We start from the raw sequence: 20,795 nt of genomic DNA, 5'->3' as shown, positions 1-20,795 counted from the left end.
AGTAGGAGGAACGCATATTTGTTGTCTTCTGATCTCGAGGATTTTGTTACTTGTTATTTCATAGTGTTTTATTGTTTAAGAACAATTTGCTAGTAGGAAGTTGTTTTATATGTTAGACTCATATTTTTTAAGGTATACACATGAACATTATATATTTCTTTTTAGAACAATTGATTTTATAAAGGCAAAAACAAAGTGCAATCACTTTCTTCCAACTCGTTCATGATATATTTTGATCCTACACACCCTCTTCTTTGAAAAAAAAAATTGATCTTTCAAAATTACCATAAGAGACTTGGACCATTTCCAAGATCCATAATATTGTGTCTTAAGGTTGAAGTTGGTCTTAAATATCGCGAATGATGCGACTCAAATCTCTTGAGGATACCGAAATGTTATATATATTCACATGAATATAGCCTATAGGAGGTATTCTGGACTGCTACTACAACGAGGATCTAAGAACACAGAGCAAAGCTATTAGAAACGTGGTGGCTGAAGGTGGAGAGTGGTGGTAGAGCCCAAAGGTAAGGTCCCTCCCCATGGAGGAGGTATTGTTAACTTTATAATGGACAATTAGGTCACGCTTCGGGCCAACCCAAAGGAGCTGGACAAGGCTGCCTGGCCAAGAGGCACGAACCACGACCATGTAGCCAGATCGTGATTAACAGATCGTGGTTAATAGAGATTCATGGTCTAGGCCTTGGCTCAGTAGATGATCGTTGCTAACCTATCTGATGGTCCCTGGCATGGCTACATGTTTGTGTGACAGATAGCTTAATCTTTTTGGTCCCTTTTCTAATGCAAACCACGTGTTTGATGAAATGCCTGAAGGAGATTATGATCAAAGAGAGTCTTTTTTATGCTGTCATTTTCATGATGTTCTTGGTCATTCGGGTTATGTGGTCAGTTTGTATATGCAAAACAAGTGTTTGATTGAATCCCTGAACGAGATTATGATGATGGAGCTTTCCGGTATGATTTTGGCTTCATCAAGGTCCATTGGCATTGTTGTTGCGTATATGTATATATATTGATGGAGAATCGATTTTAGAGGTCAAAGGTGGCTTTAGTTCATTGATACCGAGGATACAGGAATTGGTGGTTCGATGTGTTTAGTCTTAGTCGACATATATATAAAGGATACATCATATTGTATTTGTATAATATATATATATATATATATATATATATATATATATATATATATATATATATATATATATATATATATATATATATATATATATCCTTTCCATAGTTTTAGGACCTAATTGTATATTTATATGGTCAATGTTTATTGAGTAGATCAAGAAATTCAATCACGTTAATCTTTATGGTATTAGAGCTTTCTCTGGCCTAACCCACTCTATCTCCCTCTATCATCTTTCTTCTTCTCTTGTTTCTTTGATCGATCATGGGTGAAAGCGTGACAACCCAAAATTTCTTCCGTTATTTTTAACCCATCTCCGTTAATAAAATTTAATTTTATTGAATTTCCCGTCAACTTCTTGGGTTAGAAAATCAACTAAGGTTATAGTTATAATTCTATACGAGTCGGAAAAATCAAAAATCGCGCGAAAAACCCACATTTCTCGAAAATTCGACGTGTTCACGGCTAGAACGAGTTTACAGTCGTCAACCTGTTTGCGATCGGTGCCAGGTGGACCCCATTACTGACCATACCCCTGACTTATAAATATAGGACCCCCACCCTCATTTGAACTTTCTTGGCCGGAAACACCCACTTTCTCTCTCTAACTCTCTTGACCGTAAACACCAAAAAGTCCTCCTTTCACCCGAAAAACGCCGGAAATCGTCATTTGGAGCCGTTTGGGAGCATATGGAACACTTTTTCATCGAAAACAAGCACCCTTGTTCTTGAGTTTACGGTCGTAAACCCTTTAATCTTCAAAAGCCGCAAACTCAGTTCACGGTCGTAAACCCTGTTCACGGCCGCAAACCCAGTTCACGGCTGCAAACCCAGTTCACGGCCGTAAACAGCTCTTAAGTGGTGAAAAGCCTGTTTCCTCGATTCAACCAAGTCCCGGTAACATTCCTTAACCGAAACCAAGTGTTTACCTGACATTTTATCTAACGAAATCGCTAATTTAGATACATATATGTATTCACTGATATTAGGATTCCGTTAAGTGCCACGTGCATCGACTCGAGGATCTTTCAGTTCAATCCTTTGTAACCAACAAACTATGAGTTCATACCCTTACACTTTTATAGTTTTAAAACGTTTCTGGGGTGGGGGGGGGGGGGGGGGGAATACAAGCTAAACATAAAGGTTTTCATAAGTCAAAACTGATGCAATTTCAACTGTTTTATATCAAACATTTAAATACTTTATCCCTTTTGTAATATGCAAAGCATAAGGGATGTTTTCTAAACATAATTGCATAGTTTTCAGAACAAGTACATGAACATAACATACCAGTCAAACTATAATAGGTATAGTTTAGGGAATTCATTACCAATTTTACAGATTCAAACTACGTACAAAGTCGAACACATAAACTATGACATATTTGGTTTATCTATTATTACACACAGATAACAAGAGTATCATACTAAAATAATTACTTTGCGTATAGTTATTTATACCCTACACATTACACAAATGATTTCAAACATGTGACCAACAGAACAACACATAAACTAGTTAATACAGGATTGTGAGACATCTCTTCATTGTACCATTCGGGGTACTGGTAAATCCTCTACTTTTAGTATAACCAGAGTCTCCTGGAGGGAGAGCGTGAGATTTGTGAATAGATCTATTCGGGACCGACAATCCCACACCTGAACTGTTAGCTACTGTTAGACAGACATGCTTGGGGTGACAAATTTTGTAACATACAACGCCTGAAGAAACGTCATGGAGGTCATCAGTCATATTAACATGGTTATACGAACTCACAATAGTATAAACTAACCTTTGTTTACGGGATTTTCATTCTTCAATAGTTTTATTTTAAGTAATAAGACTACCTACATACTACACTGGAGGGTATTCCAGGGATACAACATTTGGTTTTAATTTAAGTAATAAAACTACCTTACTTACTGGTGATAGCCAGGGTCTTTCAAACAAGAACTTACTTACTGGTGGTAGCCAAGGTTTTCTAACAGAACATACTTTACTTACTGGTGGTAGCCAGGGTTTCCTAACAGAGCATACTTTACTTACTGGTGGTAGCCATGGTTGTCAAACAAAATACATTTTACATACTGGGGGTAACCAGGATTTTGATACAAACGATATTTTACTTACAATGATAATAAATCATTTGTATAAATTCAGTGACTAGTTTTCAATACAAAAACATGCTTATGAACTCACCAGCTTTATGTTGATATGCTTTCAAAACCGCTTGTATTCTTAGGACATCAATAGACAGGTACCCTCGCCAACTTTTGGAGAAGACGGAGCATCATGGAGTCACGTCTTTTACTTTTGTCACATTTTGATGTATACAAGCTATATTTTCAAACATATGTAAATATTCATATGAAATGTAATGGTTGTGTTTACTTGATTACTATGATACGATTGTTGTGATACTACGCATGACGTCACCTGCCCCCGGACGTTTCCGCCGTCTGTTCTGACAGTTCGGGGGTGTGACAGAAAGTGATATATCCATTCCCAAAACTAACTTCCACTCAACTTTCACAGTCAGTAACATCAAGAATGCTATACCCCTCATCCTCAATCAAACTGATGATCACTATGCATCATGGGTGGAATTCTTTAGCGTTCACGTTTGTGCTTACAATGTCAAAGATCACATCGATGAAGAGGCAGAAAAACCAACCAATGTTGACAACACCACATGGGATCGTCTTGATGCTCTTGTCAAACAAAATACTATAGCACTATCTCTCCCGAACTTGCCCACACAATCATGAAACCAGGTGCCTCGGCCCTTCATCTCTGGAAACACCTTCAAGTAATTTTCATCAATAATCGAACCGCTCGCGCCGTTTATCTTGAGGAACAATTCAATAATACTCGCCTCTCTTCTTTCTCCAATATCACAGATTATTGTGTTCGACTCAAAAACCTTGCAGATCAACTGGAGAATGTTGGGCACCCTGTATCCGAAACCAATATGGTCCTTCAACTTGTTTTCGGTCTCACCAAAGGTGAGTATGACAATTTCGCCACTACCATTCAATAGACCGACCCCTTCCCCACTTTCAACAAAGCGAAATACTCCCTCCTTCTTGAAGAAACACGGTGCAACAAACCCAATTTGTAACATCCAGAATTTTTCAACCAATTTAAACTTTTCAAAAACAACCCATATTCATTAATTCATTACAAAAAGGTTTTCAATTCATTTATTATCAGAGTATTTCCCAGAACCACATCATAAATACATAAAATATGAGGAGCGGTACGATCACGCCTTCGCCTTGTCACGATCTCCTGAAGTACCTGAAACAATACACTGAAAACTGTAAGCCCGAAAGCTTAGTGAGTTACCCCCAAAATACCAACCACATATACCCTACTCATAACATATCATAACATAAACAGAACAGCCATGCACTTCGGGTCTACTGTGTGACTGGTCCGTCGCACCGACCTAGTCCACCCTCCGAGTCTAGCAACATACATCGAGTCTGCAGTGTGGTTGGTCCGCCCGCACCGGGCCTTCAACCCACCTGGTCAACTCTCTAATTCTATAGTATGACTGGTCCGCCCGCGCCGGGCCTTCAGTCAGCCTGGTCCACTCTCCGAGCCTCGGCACGTCTGGTCCGCCCTCGTGGGGCCTACAGCCTATCCAGACCGCTCGCTGGGCCTACGGGATATCCGGTTCACCCTGGGTATGTTGGCCTACAACACAAAGCAGGACCCGCCTCAACCCAACCCCAGTCAACCAACCATGTGCACATAAACATATAATCATATAGCAATTTATCACCAATCAACCGATCTAGCAGATCACATACATAACACACTCTAACCAGGATACCGACCTAACCGGTCACTAACATAGCATCATCCTATATACCAGGATTCCGACCTTAACCAGGTCTCTAACATATACCATCCTAACTACCAGGATGCAAACATATAGCAAAGCAATAACATAACAACTACCCGGATTTCCATCCGATAAAGGGTCGGCCTTGGTGCCATAGACCCTGTTGATATAGTGATGATAACTCACCTCGCAACTGCTCATTGAAGAGATAAGATCATGCTGTTCCAACCTTCGACACGAACTCCACCACTGATCAATATCAAATGACTGAACTCAATAAATACCAATAATTACCAAAATACCCTTGGAAGTCAACTGATCAACTCTTGGTCAAAGTCAAAGTCCTCAGTCCAAGTCCACCTTCCTGTGTGACCTTACTCGCCGAGTCGCCCCATCGACTCGCCGAGTCCCACAATTCTGAGTTCCTTCTCGCTCAACTCACCGAGTCATCCCTCGACTCACCGATTCACCATTCAACCAGAAAAAGGTTAGGACTCTACGACCAGACTCGCCGAGTCCAAGGCAATATTCAACAGACTCTCCGAGTTGTTCTTCTAACTCGTCGAGTTCATGCACACCTTCATCCAACTCACCGAGTTCACCCATGGAACTCGCCGAGTCTCTTCAGTTCTCATTCCATACAGAGGCTTTTTAATCCATGCAGGGACTCAAATCTATAGATCCACTCTTCTACAGCCTAGCCCTCACATAAAGTTGCAAAGTTTACGTGAAACCAAGGAGATATAAGCTCAAAACACTCTAAGGCTAAGGCTAAGGACAAAAGGGCTTCACCAACAACTCTTATACAGGAACTTTATGACATATAGGACCATCACAAGCTTAGATCTGAAGTAGCATCCTCTGATCCAAGCTTCTATCTCGAATTAGATCTCATATCAATCACCATACATGAATCCATGAAGAAATAGCTTAAGGAAATGGTTCCTTACCCTTGAAATTAGCCCAACCAACTGTAGATTTCTGATCTCCCCAAGCTTCCTGATACAAGCCTCCAAACCTTTAAGCTTCAAATACCAAATATCCTCCTCCAAGCTCCAATTCACTCAATAATGGGGTCTCCTCACGAATTAGGGTTTTCTGGAACTAAAAGGGAAGGTAAAGAGGCTGAGGGTGGCTATAATGTGCTTTATATATGACACAAACCCCTGATTAGGGTTTTTCTCCCTTCAGCACCAACTCGCCGAGTCCAGCTGCCGACTCGCCGAGTTGGTCACTTAACACGCGACCAAAATCGCGACTCGACTCGCCGAGTCTATCCATGGACTCGCCGAGTCGCTCCTCCTTAATTACACCCAGCACCCTGAACTTGCACTTCTGAACTCGGGGTGTTACACAATTCCACCACTCCCCACGCTCTTGTCACTCAACAATCTAAACTGACTACACCTACCATATCATCTACACCAAACTCTGGCTATAGTGGTCATGGTCAAGCTTGTGGCAGATACCGTGGCGGTAGCAGGTGGCCTCGTGGCGGCAGAGGACACGCTCGAGGAAACGGTCGATCATCATCCTACCACCCAACCTGACAATGGCCTGAATGGTTTCCACCTTACCCTTGGGCTGCACCCCCATCCTCGTATCCAATAGCATCCTCTTAGGCTGGAATTATGGGCCTTAGACCCACTTACCACCCCCAGCAACCCAACAGCAACCGGACCAAATTGCGGCACACGCCAACTTCACCACAAACCAACAGTTGGCCCACAGCAATCCAATGACACCCACTGAGCTTGCCGCAACCTTCCACACCATGTAGATGCATCATCCGGATAGATCTTGGTATATGGACACGGGCTCTACTTCGCACCTCGCAAGCGACACGGGTAATCTCTCAAACTATTCTTGTTTCAATAATAATAACTATATTCTTGTTGGTAATGGCACTCGAGTCCCAATTCTTGGTCGTGGAAATGCTATCACCTTAACCATCCTTACAAACTTAACAATGTTTACCATGTTCCCAACATTATTAAAAACCTTGTTTCAGTAAAAAAGTTTAACCGTGATAATAATACATATGTTGAATTTGACACTACGGGTTTTATTGTGAAGGATCTAGCCACGAAGACACCTATCACCTGATGTGATATCCCGGGTGACCTATACCCACTCACACCATCCTCCGCACACGAGCATCCTCCAATTGTTCATCGCACTGTGTCTCCCAACATATGACACATCCGTCTAGGTCATCCTGCAGTCTCCAATTTACAGCATTTAAATTCTTGTCTTTCATTACCTAGCATTAAAAACAATTCGTTTTCTTGTAATGCATGCTCGTTGGGAAAACATTGACGGTTACCTTTTGATATCATATATGCCGACATATGGACGTCACCCATAACAAGCAAACTAAACCACAAATATTACCTTGTTTTACTTGATGATTTTTCCCACTACATATGGACATTCCCTTTAAAAGCAAACTCTGAAACTTTTCTTACACTTCTTTACTTTCAAAATCAAATTCAAACCCAGTTCTCCACCACCATTAAATCTTTCCAATGCGACAATGGTTGCGAATTCGAAAACAGGTTGTTCAAAGATTTTTGTAAAAACCATGGTATACAACTATGGTTTACCTGTCTGTATACATCCTCTCAAAACGGTAAAGCCGAACGTATCATTCGGACTCTAAATAACATGATTTGAACTAACCTTATACACGCCTCTCTTCCTCCCTCCTATTGGAATTATGCCCTTCACATATCCACTTACCTCACCAATATCTTGCCATCCTAAGCAACTAAAAATTAAACACCAGCAGAAATACTTTACCTACGAAAACCAACATATAAACACCTACACACCTTCAGTTGTTTGTGCTACCCGAATGCCTCCTCCACCGTCCCTCACAAGCTCACACCATGCTCCCAACCATGTGTGTTTCTTGGCTATGATGACAACCATCGAGGTTATCTTTGCCTCTCTCTATCTACCGCCAAACATATCATCTCCCGTCATGTCACCTTTCACGAGCATATTTTTCCATATTCTCATCTCACCAAATACTGATCCGAATCATACGACTTTTTAGATGCCACTGATCCATCTCCATATCTCACTAACCCTGACCTACTACCAACCTCAGACCCCAACCATGGCTCCTCAGTAGTCCCCACCCATCCCCCTTCACCTCCACCTAGTCCACAAACCACTAACAATATCCCATCAACCAATTCTCCCCCACCCTTCCCCCTTCACCTCCTCAATCACCTTCACCTACTCCCCTACCATCTTCGCTACCACCACCATCACCGTCACCACCACCACCACCAACATCATACATGTAAACACGGTCGAAAAGTGTGATTGTCAAACCCAAAACCATATTTACTCTACACACTCAAATACGTTTCACCTATACCACCAAACCCTAGGGCTGACCTTACGGATCAAAATTGGCTCGATGCCATGCAAACAGAATATAATGCTTTATTGAAACAGGGAACATGGGAGTTTGTGCCACGACTAACGAATCACAATATAATTCATTGTCATTGGCTATTTCGCCATAAGTTTAAGGTGGATGGCTTATTGGAACGATACAAGGCGCGCCTCGTTGTAAATGGAAAAACATAAGAAGTTGGGATCAACTATGACGAAACATTCAGTCCAGTCGTCAAGCCCGCCACAATATGAACAGTTCTTAGTCTTGCATTGGGACGAAGTTGGGACATTCATCAATTGGATGTTAAAAATGCGTTTTTACATGGGAACTTGCAAGAAACGATGTACATGCACCAACCACCGGAATTTTTTGATTCACGCTATCCTACTCATGTTTGTAAATTGCGCAAGTCTCTTTATGGTTTAAAACAAGCACTACGTGCTTGGTATCAACGTTTTGCATCTTATCTCCTAACTATTGGCTTTGTGTGCAGCAAAAGTGACACTTCTTTGTTTATCTATAGACAGGGAAATGACATCGCCTACCTACTTCTATATGTCGACGATATCGTCTTGACCACCTCCTCCACCGCACTCAAGATACGTCTCATCACCGGATTAAAACATAAATTTGACATGACTGATATTGGCTTCTTGTCTTATTTTTTGGGCATCTCTGTCACTCGTACCAACAATAGCATGTTTTTGTCACAGCACAAGTATATCGAAGAGATACTTAGATGTGCAAACATGGAAGCATGTAAGCTTGTCGCTACTCCAGTTAACACCAACTCCAATCTTAGTCTTCATAATGGTGAACCAGTGTCTGATCCATCTCTATATCGTAGCTTAGCAGGCGCTCTGCAATACCTCACATTTACACGTCCTGATATTGCCTATGTTGTTCAGCAAATATGTCTATTTATGCACGCCCCAAAGCTCCCTCATCTTAATGCGCTAAAGCGTATTCTTCGGTATCTTAAGGGTACTCTGACGCATGGTTTGATACTGCATTGTTCTCCTTGTTCTCCTTCTACACAACTTGTTTCCTATACTGATGATGATTGGGGCGGTTATCTCGACACTAGACGATCAACTTCAGGCTATTGTATATTTCTTGGTGATAATCCCATTTCATGGTCTGCTAAGCGACAGACCACTCTCTCTCGATCCAACGCTGAAGCAGAATATCGCGGTGTTGCAAATGTAGTTGTCGAAGCTTGTTGGCTCCGTAACATCCTGCTTGAGCTACACACTCCGTTGCAGTAGGCCACCATCATCTATTGTGATAATATCTCTGTCGTCTATTTATCCGGTAATCTTGTATTCCTGTCCAACATCAGCGCACCAAACACATAGAAATGGATATACTCTTTGTTCGTGAAAAAGTTGCAATTGGCCAAATACGAGTTCTTAATGTTCCTTCCGCTTACCAATATGCAGACATCTTCACAAAATGTTTACCCAGACAACTATTCCTGGATTTCAGTGACAATTTGAGCATCTGACTTCCTCCCGCTCAAACTGCGGGGGACTCTTAGTCGACATATATAAGGGATAGATCATATTGCATCTGTATAACTTTCCATAGTTATAGGATCCCAATTGTATATTTATATGGTCAATGTTTATTGAGCGGATCAAGAAATTCAATCACGTTAATCTTTATTTAGTAGTAGAAACGCTTATTTGTTGCCTTTTGATTTCGAGGATTTATTGCGTGTTATTTCATAAAGGGTTTTATGGTTTAAGATCAAATGTTGGATTGCTAATAGAAAGCTATTTAATATGTAAGACTTCGGTGGATAAATATATATTTTTTTTCTAGAACTTCTCATACATATTATACGAAATTTTACTTTACTTTAAAATTAAAAAGTATTTAATTTTTTTATCATCTTAAAAGCTATATAATTTGCTCTAAATAATTTTTTCTAATAAAAAGATTGGTGGTAATAAGTAACAAAAATTGAAATATTCAAAACTATACATATGTTAACTATAGTCGGATTTCTTGTTTACTTAAAGAGATAAGAGCATGGAGTTTGCTATGTTATTTACTAGATGTTAAAAATTACAATTTTAAAAGAGATAAGAGCATGGTATACCAACAAATGTGTAGTTTTTGACATATGATAACTATAGTCAGACTTCTTGTTTACTTTGTGAAATTTGAGCCTCCACTTATAGTTGTTTGTAATCCCTCCCGAGTAGCCACACATAGCATATACTGTGCATGGCAAAGCCTCATGGTAATTTACCACCTATACTTTAATAATAATATAGAGAAAATTACATTTTTGGTCATTGAGTATAACTACCATATATATATATATATATATATATATATATATATATATATATATATATATATATATATATATATATATATATATATATATATATATATATATATATATATATATATATATGTCTTTGATCAGAATAAAAAAATGGAACTCATCATCAACAGCCAAGATAGCATATTTACTGGTTTCCCACCTAGGGTGTGTAGGGGAGAAAAAAAAATGTGATGGGTGGGATAAAAGAGAAAGATAAATATTTAAATAGATAATAAGTAACAGATTTTGAAACTTTATATGATTATACGTAAAAGAGAAAGGTAAATAGATAATTTGTATTAATAAAATATTAACTTGAGATAGATTTATTAATAATTATAATTATAATATTTTTAATTTAGTAAGGGAGAAAAGTCCAAAAATATAGACAGTTAAAAAGCAAGTAAGGATTAAAACGTGTGTGAATTAGTTCCACTTAATTTCTTACCAGTCCCTATACACAAGGTAACAAAGGAGACCCAAGAATCTAGAAGCGACATCCCACATCGCCTCTGAAGTGCAGATAAATCGGCGTTGTATTCTGGTTGTTGAGACCATTAAGCACGACCTTACTTGAACAGGATCTGTTCTATAGGCTCGTACCTCTGTATTCTTGATTCCTAAGAAGACGGAAACCCATGTCTGGTTGATGAACCACGACCATGTAACCAGAGCGTGATTAACAGAGCTTCATTGTCTCGCCTGTGGCTCAGTAGATGATCGTTGCCAATCCATCTGATGGGTCCTGGCATGGCTACATGGTTGTCTGACAGACAACTATATCTTTTTGGTTGCATAGCAAGTGTTCGATGAAATGCCCAACTTTCTTGTATATGATTTTTACATTGACTTTGAACCTGTAAACAAACTCAGGAAATCAAATAAACAATGTTATAATCTGTTTGCTTATGGAATAGAAATATGACAATTTTTTATGAACTTTCTTATGTACTTGAAGAACAGAAATGATTTGTAAGGAAAATAATGCTTTAAATAAGCACCCTAACTTTTCAATATATGCCAACTCTTCTGGTTTGAAGCTTGGAAGTTTGTAATCTTTGTGGGTGTTGATAATAAGTTTATGAATTCTTTAAAGAATGGATCTTATCATTAAAATTGTAGGATCACTTTTCTCAATTTGATAATGTTGTTTATAATCTATACTCTATATTCTTATTTTATGACTTACGGAAAACAGTTTATAGGTTTTGGATGTTTCTGCTTTGTATGGTTACGTATCTCCTGGCGACTTAATTACCATGTTATATGGGAAGCAAATTTGTACCACTAAAGAGTAGAGATTGGATGGAAATTTCTTATTTTTTATACAAGTGAAAATCTAAAACCAATAAAGGGCATTTTCCCCCGAGTTTAGCGATTGCATGGAGAAAGAATGCTAAAATTGTGGACGACAAATTCACATGTCCAAACGACCTCACTTTATTTACCACCATTTCATATAATTCAAGGACAGTAAATGAAACCGATCAACAACAGACAAAAGAGCATATCTATTGTTTTCCCGCCAAAGGCGTGTTAGGGGAGAAAAAAATGTGGCGATTGGTGGGGCAATTTGTTAAAAGATGATGGTAATTGTTTATGTACAGATGATGAGTCGCGCTCAAGTCCAATTCATATGCCAGGTGTCACATGGATTGATGAGGTTTTTACCTTTCAAGTGGATAAATTTTTTCCTTGGACTTCTCATACATATTATTAAGGGGTGACAAATCAAACAGTTTTGTCGTGCTTAACACAAACACAAAGCAGGATATGATGTCATGTTTTGTTCTACTAATTTGAAAACAAACCAATTAAATGACAAACACAAAAAAGATGCAATACAATAAGCTTTAAGTTCATTCAATTCAAAATTAATCCAACAAAACACGATAAACACAAAAACATGACAAACACATGGTACTATCTTGTCAATTTCGTATAGAATCTGAACACGATAGGACGTCGTGTTTTTTACATTTGACATAAAAATGACATGAACATGAACTCAAATCCCAATTCCATCCTATCGTGTGCATATTTGTCGTTTCGTGCTATGAATTGACATCATTATGTTTATACAAAATTGTAGTTTATTTTAAAACATGGCTTTTTGTTGCTTTAGTTCATTGACACCAAGGATACGAGATTGGTTGTCCAATTGTGTTTAGTAGGAGGAACGCTTATTTGTTGTCTTTTAATTTCGGTGATTTTGTTCCTTGTTATTTCGTAGTAAAGGGTTTTATGGTTAGTAATTGCTTGTAGGAGGTTGTTTAATATGTAAGAGTGACACTTTTTATGGTATACACATGAGCACATTTTTTTTTAATAACCGATCTCATAATGGCAAAAACAAAGTCCAATCACTTTATGATATACTCCGATCCCCACACCTTAGAAAAAAAAATGCGATCTTTTAAGCACCACGAACAAATAAATTCCCAAGCTCTTTAATATGGACTTTACATTGATGATCTACTTTCAAAAGATGATGTTTTTACCTTTCAAATGGATTTTTTTTTCTTGGACTTTCATACTCATTTGTGTTATATTTTTTTGCTGACACGATAACTTTTATACAACATGAACACAATATGATATTGTGTTTTGTTTATTAATGTTAGTGATTTTAGTATCGCAAGATATTTTGTGTAATTGGAACTAATATGTAAACTGAAAGACTTATTATTTGTATTCCATATTATACGTTTAGTGATTTTGGTATCGCAAGATATTTTGTGTAATTGGAACTACTATGTGAGCTGAATGACTTATTATTTGTATTTTATAAGTGAATGCGGAGTGCATTTAAGATTTAATTATAAGCCGATACGACAAAATGACATAGGTCAAGGGGTCACACTCTTTTGCAGAGTCCTAAGGGCAACGCCTCCTAGCGGGAAGGGGCAGAGCCCTTGTCGGTGATTCTTTTAACTAATGTAGAAGACAAAAACTCTAATTTGTCAAAGAATAAATACGACTCCTCTATTGAGTCGTGAATTATGCCCTTGTCTCTCAGCTCTTGTTGTTCTATAATGAACTCAAAATCGTCTAGTAATTTGATTTGTGTCTTTGTAACTAGATTCACAAATGTCCTTTTGGATTATCCTATACTGAATTTCCTATGACTCGGACATAGAGTGAGAATATCAGCTTGAACAGCGAACTCACACGATCCATTGGAAATGCGGTTCTCCACCGCAATCCTTTTCGAGACACTAACAACAAATTTGATAATGACCCAATTAAAACATGATAAAAATGGCAAACATCAAAAATATACAATACGAAAAATAAGAAAATATGACAAACACATGTTACTAACTTGTCAATTTCATGTAGAATTTTGAAGACGAATATAACATAACATGACATAGTATGTTTTACATTTAACATGAAAACGACACAAATATGATTTCATAATTTCAATTCCGTCCCAATTTTTGTTCCGTGTCGTGGTTCATGGAACCGCCGCCTCTACAATATTATACCAAGTTTTAGTTTATTTGAAAAATAGAAGATGTTTAAATTTTTTATAATCTTAAAAATAATAAAATTTGCTATATATGATTTTATATGTAAATGGGAAAAGATAAATAAATTAGATCTTTTAATAAAATATTAAACGGAAAAACGAAACCCTTAAAAAGTAACTAAAGCTTAAAGTGTGTGAATGAGTTCCCCTCAATTTTCTTACCAGTCCCTTTATTCCATGAGAGCCAAGAATCTAGAGGCGACATCCCACATCGCCTCCGAAGTGCAAATAAATCGGCGATATTTGAGGGTTGGAGAGACTGATAAGCACGACCTTACTTGAACAGGATCTGTTCTATAGGCTCGTACCTCTGTATTCTTGATTCCTAAGAAGACAGAAACCCATGTCTGGTTGATGAACCACGACCATGTAACCAGAGCGTGATTAACAGAGCTTCATGGTCTCGGCTATGGCTCAGTAGATGATCGTTGCTAATCCATCTGATGGGTCCTGGCATGGCTACATGGTTGTCTGACAGATAACTTCATCTTTTTTTTGGTCCCTTTTCTAATGCAAACCAAGTGTTTGATGAAATGCCTGAAGGAGATTATGATCAAAGAGTCTTTATTATGCTGTCATTTTCGTGATATTCTTGCTCATCCAGGTTATGTGGCCAGTTTGTATATGCAAAACAAGTGTTCGATTAAATGCCTGAACCAGGTTATGATGCTGGAGCTTTCTGGTATGATTTTGGCTTCATCAAGTTCCATTAGCATTGTAACGAGCTAAGAAAAACAACAATGCTACTATGATACTTGGAATCATAGTTTCTGTAACAAGGTAATCAAAGACAATAATGCTACTATGACTTGTATTCATGTATAAGCGATTGTACATTGCTCAAGATTTAAGCAACATTTTCTCTATCAGTACTTATGTTATGTATGGCCATTTTTCCCCTCGGGTCCAATTCATATGCCACTTGTGACATGAGTTGAAATCACATTTTTAAGAGCTGAATGTGGAAATAAATAAAATAAATGTGGTGGGAGCTTTGTGTTTGTGGGATAGGATTTTTGTGTATTGTTATTGTTGTTGCTGTGTTTGTGTATTATCTTGATGGAGAATCTTCTTCTCAATAATATAAATGATTTTTAAGCAATGATATAATCTTCTTCTCAATAATATAAATGATTTTTAAGAAAAGGAATGCTTTAAATAAACACACCAGATTTCAATATATACCAACTCTTCTGGATGGAAGCTAGGAAGTTTGATGGTGTTGATAACATAAGATTGATGATTAATTGATTGTGTGGTGAGTTATATGCAACCTTTGAATGTTGAATAGATGAACAAATATCCCCAATCCACATTTGATAACATAAGAACATGGTATACCAACAAATGTGTAGTTTTTGACATATGATACCTATAGTCAGACTTCTTGTTTACTTTGGGAAATTTGAGCCTCAACTTAGTTGCTTACTTGTTCCCTCATTGAATTTTGTGGTGGTGTTATTTATAGTTGTTTGTAATCCCTCCCGAGTAGCTACACTTAGCATATACTGTGCATGAATCTGGCAAAGCCTCATAAAAAAGGAGTTTATCGTTTCATTATTAGATAATCACATTAGATAATTACTAGTTGTTTTATCCTTTTATTTGAAATCTCGTTGTACTCCGGTTGTCTTTTGGGATTATATACATCCCTTCTTCATCCAATGTCAATATCGATTTCTTGTAATTATTGTTTTTCCTTTATTCGGTTCTTTATGGTATCAGAGCAGCAGGACACTGCATCCTGTTAAGCGATGATGGGAGACACTCCACTGGGCGGCTCTGGTGTCAACACTGACCCGTCATCACATCCAAATAAGATTTTGTGTATTTCTGTTGTGTAGGTGTATTATCTTGATGGAGAATCGATTTTAGAGGTGTCCCTTTGTTGCTTTAGTTCACTGACACCGAGGATACGTGAATTGGTTGTTCGATCGTGTTTAGTAGGAGGAACACTTGTTTGTTGTCTTTAGATTGCGAGGATTTTGGTGCTTGTTATTTTATAAATGAATATTGATGGCTTAAGATCTTCCATTAGTAGGAAGTGGTTTAATATGCAAGACTGACATTTTTTTTATGGTATACACATGAGCACTTATATATATATATATATATATATATATATATATATATATATATATATATATATATATATATATATATATATATATATATTAACAATTGATTTTCTAAAGGCAAAAACAAAGTTCAATGACTTTTTTCATATTGCCATTGGAGCTTTAGACTATGTTTGTTAAATACATTTTCTATATCCTCATGTATGTCATTTGTATGTCATTTGACGTTTTCAAACTAACTTATTAATTATTTTTAGCAAATGTTATTTTTTATCAGTTAGCCTATATATTATCAATTAACTTTTTAGCTATTAGTTAATTTTTAAGTTATTATGTCAAGCATAGCTTTTAACATTGTGAGCAATTAAATTCCCAATGTCCCTAATACTGATTTTATATTGATAAGCAATTTTTATGAAATTTTAGTTAATCTTAAAATAAAAAAAAATTATTTTTTTTGTAATCTTAAAAACGATAAAATTTGTAATAACTAATAAATAACAGAAATTGAAATACTCAAACTATATATGATTATACGCAAAAGAGAAAGATAAATAGATAATATCTATTAATAAAATATTAACTTGAGATAGATTTATTAATAATTATAATTATAATATTTTTAAGAGAAAATGACAAAAATAGCCATTTATACTAATTGCATTACAAAAATAGCCAAAAAAATCGAAATTACAAAATTAGCCTACGATTTCGCAGATGGAGATGCCCCATCTGCGAAATGAGCATCTCATCTGCGAATGTACAAGCACCTAAAGCACAGCTGTGCTTTAGGTGCTTGTACATTCGCAGGTGCGTTTAATTTTTTTTTTTAATTTTTTTTCTGTATATATAGGGGTAATTTCGCAGATGGAATAGGTCCATCTGCGATTTACTCTCATTCTATCTGCGAAATTGTGATTTTTTTTTGTATTTTTTTTAGTTTGACTATGAAATGAATTGGTTTGACTACGAAATCATGTTGCTATATAAAAGTTTTGTAGAAAAATATCATTTTGGTTGTTATATAAATCAAGTTCCATTAACTTGCCATCTCCCACCGGTTACAAGACAAACCAAATATTCAATCATTTTTTGAGCAAATTGTAGAGAAAGTTCCTAAACAAATATCAACCAAAATGATATTTTTCTACAAAACTTTTTATATAGCAACATGATTTCATAGTCAAACCAATTCATTTTATAGTCAAACTAAAAAAAATACAAAAAAAAAACCACAATTTCGCAAATAGAATGAGAGTAAATCGCAGATGGACCTATTCCATCTGCGAAATTACCCTTATATAGAAAAAAAAAAAAAAAAAAAAATTAAAAGCACCTAAAGCACAGTTCTGCTTTAGGTGCTTGTACATTCGCAGATGAGATGCTGATTTCGCAGATGGGGCATCTCCATCTGCGAAATTGTGGGCTAATTTTCTAATTTTGATTTTTTTTTATTTTTGCTATTTTTGTAATCTCATTAGTGTAAATGGCTATTTTTGTCATTTTCTCTATTTTTAATTTAGTGAGGGAGAAATGTCCAAAAATATAGACAGTTAAAAAGTAAGTAAAGATTAAAACGTGTGTGAATTAGTTCCACTTAATTTCTTACCAGTCCCTATACACAAGGTAACAAAGGAGACCCAAGAATCTAGAAGCGACATCCCACATCGCCTCTGAAGTGCAGATAAATCGGCGTTGTATTCTGGTTGTTGAGACCATTAAGCACGACCTTACTTGAACAGGATCTGTTCTATATGCTCGTACCTCTGTATTCTTGATTCCTAAGAAGACAGAAACCCATGTCTGGTTGATGAATCACGACCATGTAGCCAGAGCGTGATTAACAGAGCTTCATGGTCTCGGCTATGGCTCAGTAGATGATCGTTGCCAATCCATCTGATGGGTCCTGGCATGGCTACATGGTTGTCTGACAGATAACTTAATCTTTTTGGTGCCTGTGTAAATGCGATGCATAGCAAGTGTTCGATGAAATGCTGAGCTTTTTGGTATGATTTTTACATTGCTAATAAATAATGATTTGAGCACCTAAAAAATGTAGTACTTAATCAAGTGTGTAGAAAGGCTGCCATGATAACTTATTGGCAAACTCTTTCAAAGGGTACCTTCCATTTTTGGGTATCATTGAAATCCCATGACCAAGATGAAATCTTAACCCAAGGAAATAACATGCCTCATAAGTAAACAAACTCAGGAAATCAAATAAACAATGTCATAATCTGTTTGCTTAAGGAATAGAAATATGACAAATTTTTATATATTTGAAGAACAGAAATGATTTGTAAGGAAAATAATGCTTTAAATAAGCACCCCAACTTTTCAATATATGCCAACTCTTCTGGATTGAAGCTTGGAAGTTTGTGATCTTTGAGAGTGTTGATAATAAATTAATGAATTCTTTAAAGAACGGATCTTATCACTAAAATTGTAGGATCACTTTTCTCAATTTGATAATGTTGTTTATAATCTATACTCTATATTCTTATTTTATGACTTACGGAAAACAGTTTAGAGGCTTTGGATGTTTCTGCTTTGTATGGTTACTTATCACTTAATTACCATGTTATATGGGAAGCAAATTCGTACCTCTAAAGAGTAGAGATTGGATGGAAATTTCTTATTTTTTGTACAAGCAAAAATCTAAAACCAATAAAGGGCATTTTTCCCCGAATTTAGCGATTGCATGGAGAAAGAATGCTAAAATTGTGGATGACAAATTCACATGTCCAAACGACCTCACTTTATTTACCACCATTTCATATAATTCAAGGACAGTAAATGAAACCGATCAACAACAGACAAAAGAGCATATCTATTGTTTTCCGGCTAAGGGCGTGTTAGGGGAGAAAAAAATGTGGCGATGGGTGGGGCAATTTGGTAAAAGATGATGGTAATTGTTTGTGGATGATGAGTTGTGCTTGAGTCCAATTCATATGCCAGGTGTCGCATGGGTTGATGAGGATTTTACCTTTCAAGTGGATAATTTTTTTCCATGGACTTGTCATATATATTATTAAGGTAGCTTTTGGTAATGGGACTGAACAGGTCTGAACCGAACAGAATAATATAGAATTGGACTGGACAGAACTACAATGATTTATCTATATAGCGTTTGGCAAAGCTAGGACTCAATGGAACAAGATTGTAAAATTACTTAATCATCCTTGAATTTATCAAAAAGTTTATAAATTATTCCCATTTTGTTTTAGGGTATAATACATTATAATAATCGTATTAAAGAGTAATTAAAAATAAAAAATTTACACACAACCCACCGATTGGAATTTCTTTTTCGCTTTGGCGGTGCTATGGGGTAAACCTGACAATTTCAGACACGAAGACATGAATCTGTGAGAGACGCGACAAAACACGAATACACGACACGGATAAATCTTAAAAATTGAGATAAAACTTAATTCTTATCGTGTAATCGTATCGTGTCAAATTCATTGCTGACACGTTTTCATGACATGAATACACAAATTGTCAGGTCTACTATGGGGGAATGTGTAAATATGTTATAAAGTAAATTAAAATGGGATGTAATCACTAATAAAATTAATGTAATAAAATAAAAAGGAGAAAAGAAACATAAATGAAATTGATATTTATTCACTCTATCATTTTTGCAACTTGAAGCCCCTTTGAATAAACAATTGAAAATGTAAGAGGCAAAACAAAAATGTAATAGAAGTAAAAAACGATGGAAGAAATGTTAAACGAGGAGTAGAATTTGTTTTAGGGTGGGTATTTTGGTCAAATATTTATTGTTCCATTGTGTTCTACCTTTTTTGGTTGGACTAAATTTTTAAGAATTAGTCTCATTTAACTTGGTCAATAACCTCTTGTGTTCCTTTTCTATACATGTCAAACGCCTTTTAAAAAAATCTTGTTTCGTCCAGTCCAGTTCTGTTTCACCCACCAAACGCTACCTAAGGGTGACAAATAGACATTTCTCATGTTTTTTTTTTTTGCTAAAATAACAATTTTTATATAACTCAAACAGGATATCACGGTATGATTTCGTGTTTTGTTAACTAATTCGAAAATAAACCAATTAAAATACGATTAAAATGACAAACACAAAAAAAAAGTACAATACAATAAACTTTAAGTTTATTTAATTCAAAATAAATCTAACAAAACACAATAAACACAAAAACATTACAAACACATATTACTATCTTGTCAATTTTGTGTAAAATCTTGAACACGATATGACGTCATGTTTTTTACATTTGACGTAAAAATGACATGAACATGAACTCAAACTCCAATTCCGTCTTATCGTATATATATGTCGTGTCGTGTTATAAATTGTCACCATTATATATACGAAACTGTAGTTTATTTTAAAATTAAAAAAATCTTAAAAACAATAAAGTTGGTATAAATATTTTTT

At 36.3% G+C, this 20,795-nt stretch overlaps 1 protein-coding gene, 1 long non-coding RNA gene and 3 other non-coding genes across 5 annotated transcripts; all 5 read left to right on the top strand.

The window, feature by feature from the left end:
* The first annotated feature begins 8,762 nt into the window (after positions 1–8,762).
* LOC122196617 (uncharacterized mitochondrial protein AtMg00810-like) lies at positions 8,763–9,689 on the top strand. Its single transcript, XM_042899724.1, has one exon. The coding sequence runs from the start codon at positions 8,763–8,765 to the stop codon at positions 9,687–9,689; it is 927 nt and encodes a 308-aa protein (XP_042755658.1).
* Positions 9,690–11,325: 1,636 nt separating this feature from the next.
* LOC111887840 (small nucleolar RNA U3) lies at positions 11,326–11,538 on the top strand. Its single transcript, XR_002848927.2, has one exon. It is a non-coding gene; the product is annotated as a small nucleolar RNA U3 (small nucleolar RNA).
* Positions 11,539–14,426: 2,888 nt separating this feature from the next.
* On the top strand, positions 14,427–16,322 carry LOC122196478 (uncharacterized). The gene is made up of 2 exons (XR_006188174.2): positions 14,427–15,077; positions 16,023–16,322. It is a non-coding gene; the product is annotated as an uncharacterized LOC122196478 (long non-coding RNA).
* LOC111887842 (small nucleolar RNA U3) lies at positions 14,566–14,778 on the top strand. The gene has a single exon (XR_002848930.1). It is a non-coding gene; the product is annotated as a small nucleolar RNA U3 (small nucleolar RNA).
* A 1,777-nt stretch (positions 16,323–18,099) lies between the features above and the next one.
* Positions 18,100–18,312, top strand: LOC111887841 (small nucleolar RNA U3). The gene has a single exon (XR_002848928.1). It is a non-coding gene; the product is annotated as a small nucleolar RNA U3 (small nucleolar RNA).
* Positions 18,313–20,795: the final 2,483 nt, after the last annotated feature.

Source organism: Lactuca sativa, chromosome 2 (genome assembly GCF_002870075.4).
Source record: "Lactuca sativa cultivar Salinas chromosome 2, Lsat_Salinas_v11, whole genome shotgun sequence".
NCBI lineage: Eukaryota > Viridiplantae > Streptophyta > Magnoliopsida > Asterales > Asteraceae > Lactuca > Lactuca sativa.
This window is presented reverse-complemented; position numbering and strand designations above follow the sequence as displayed.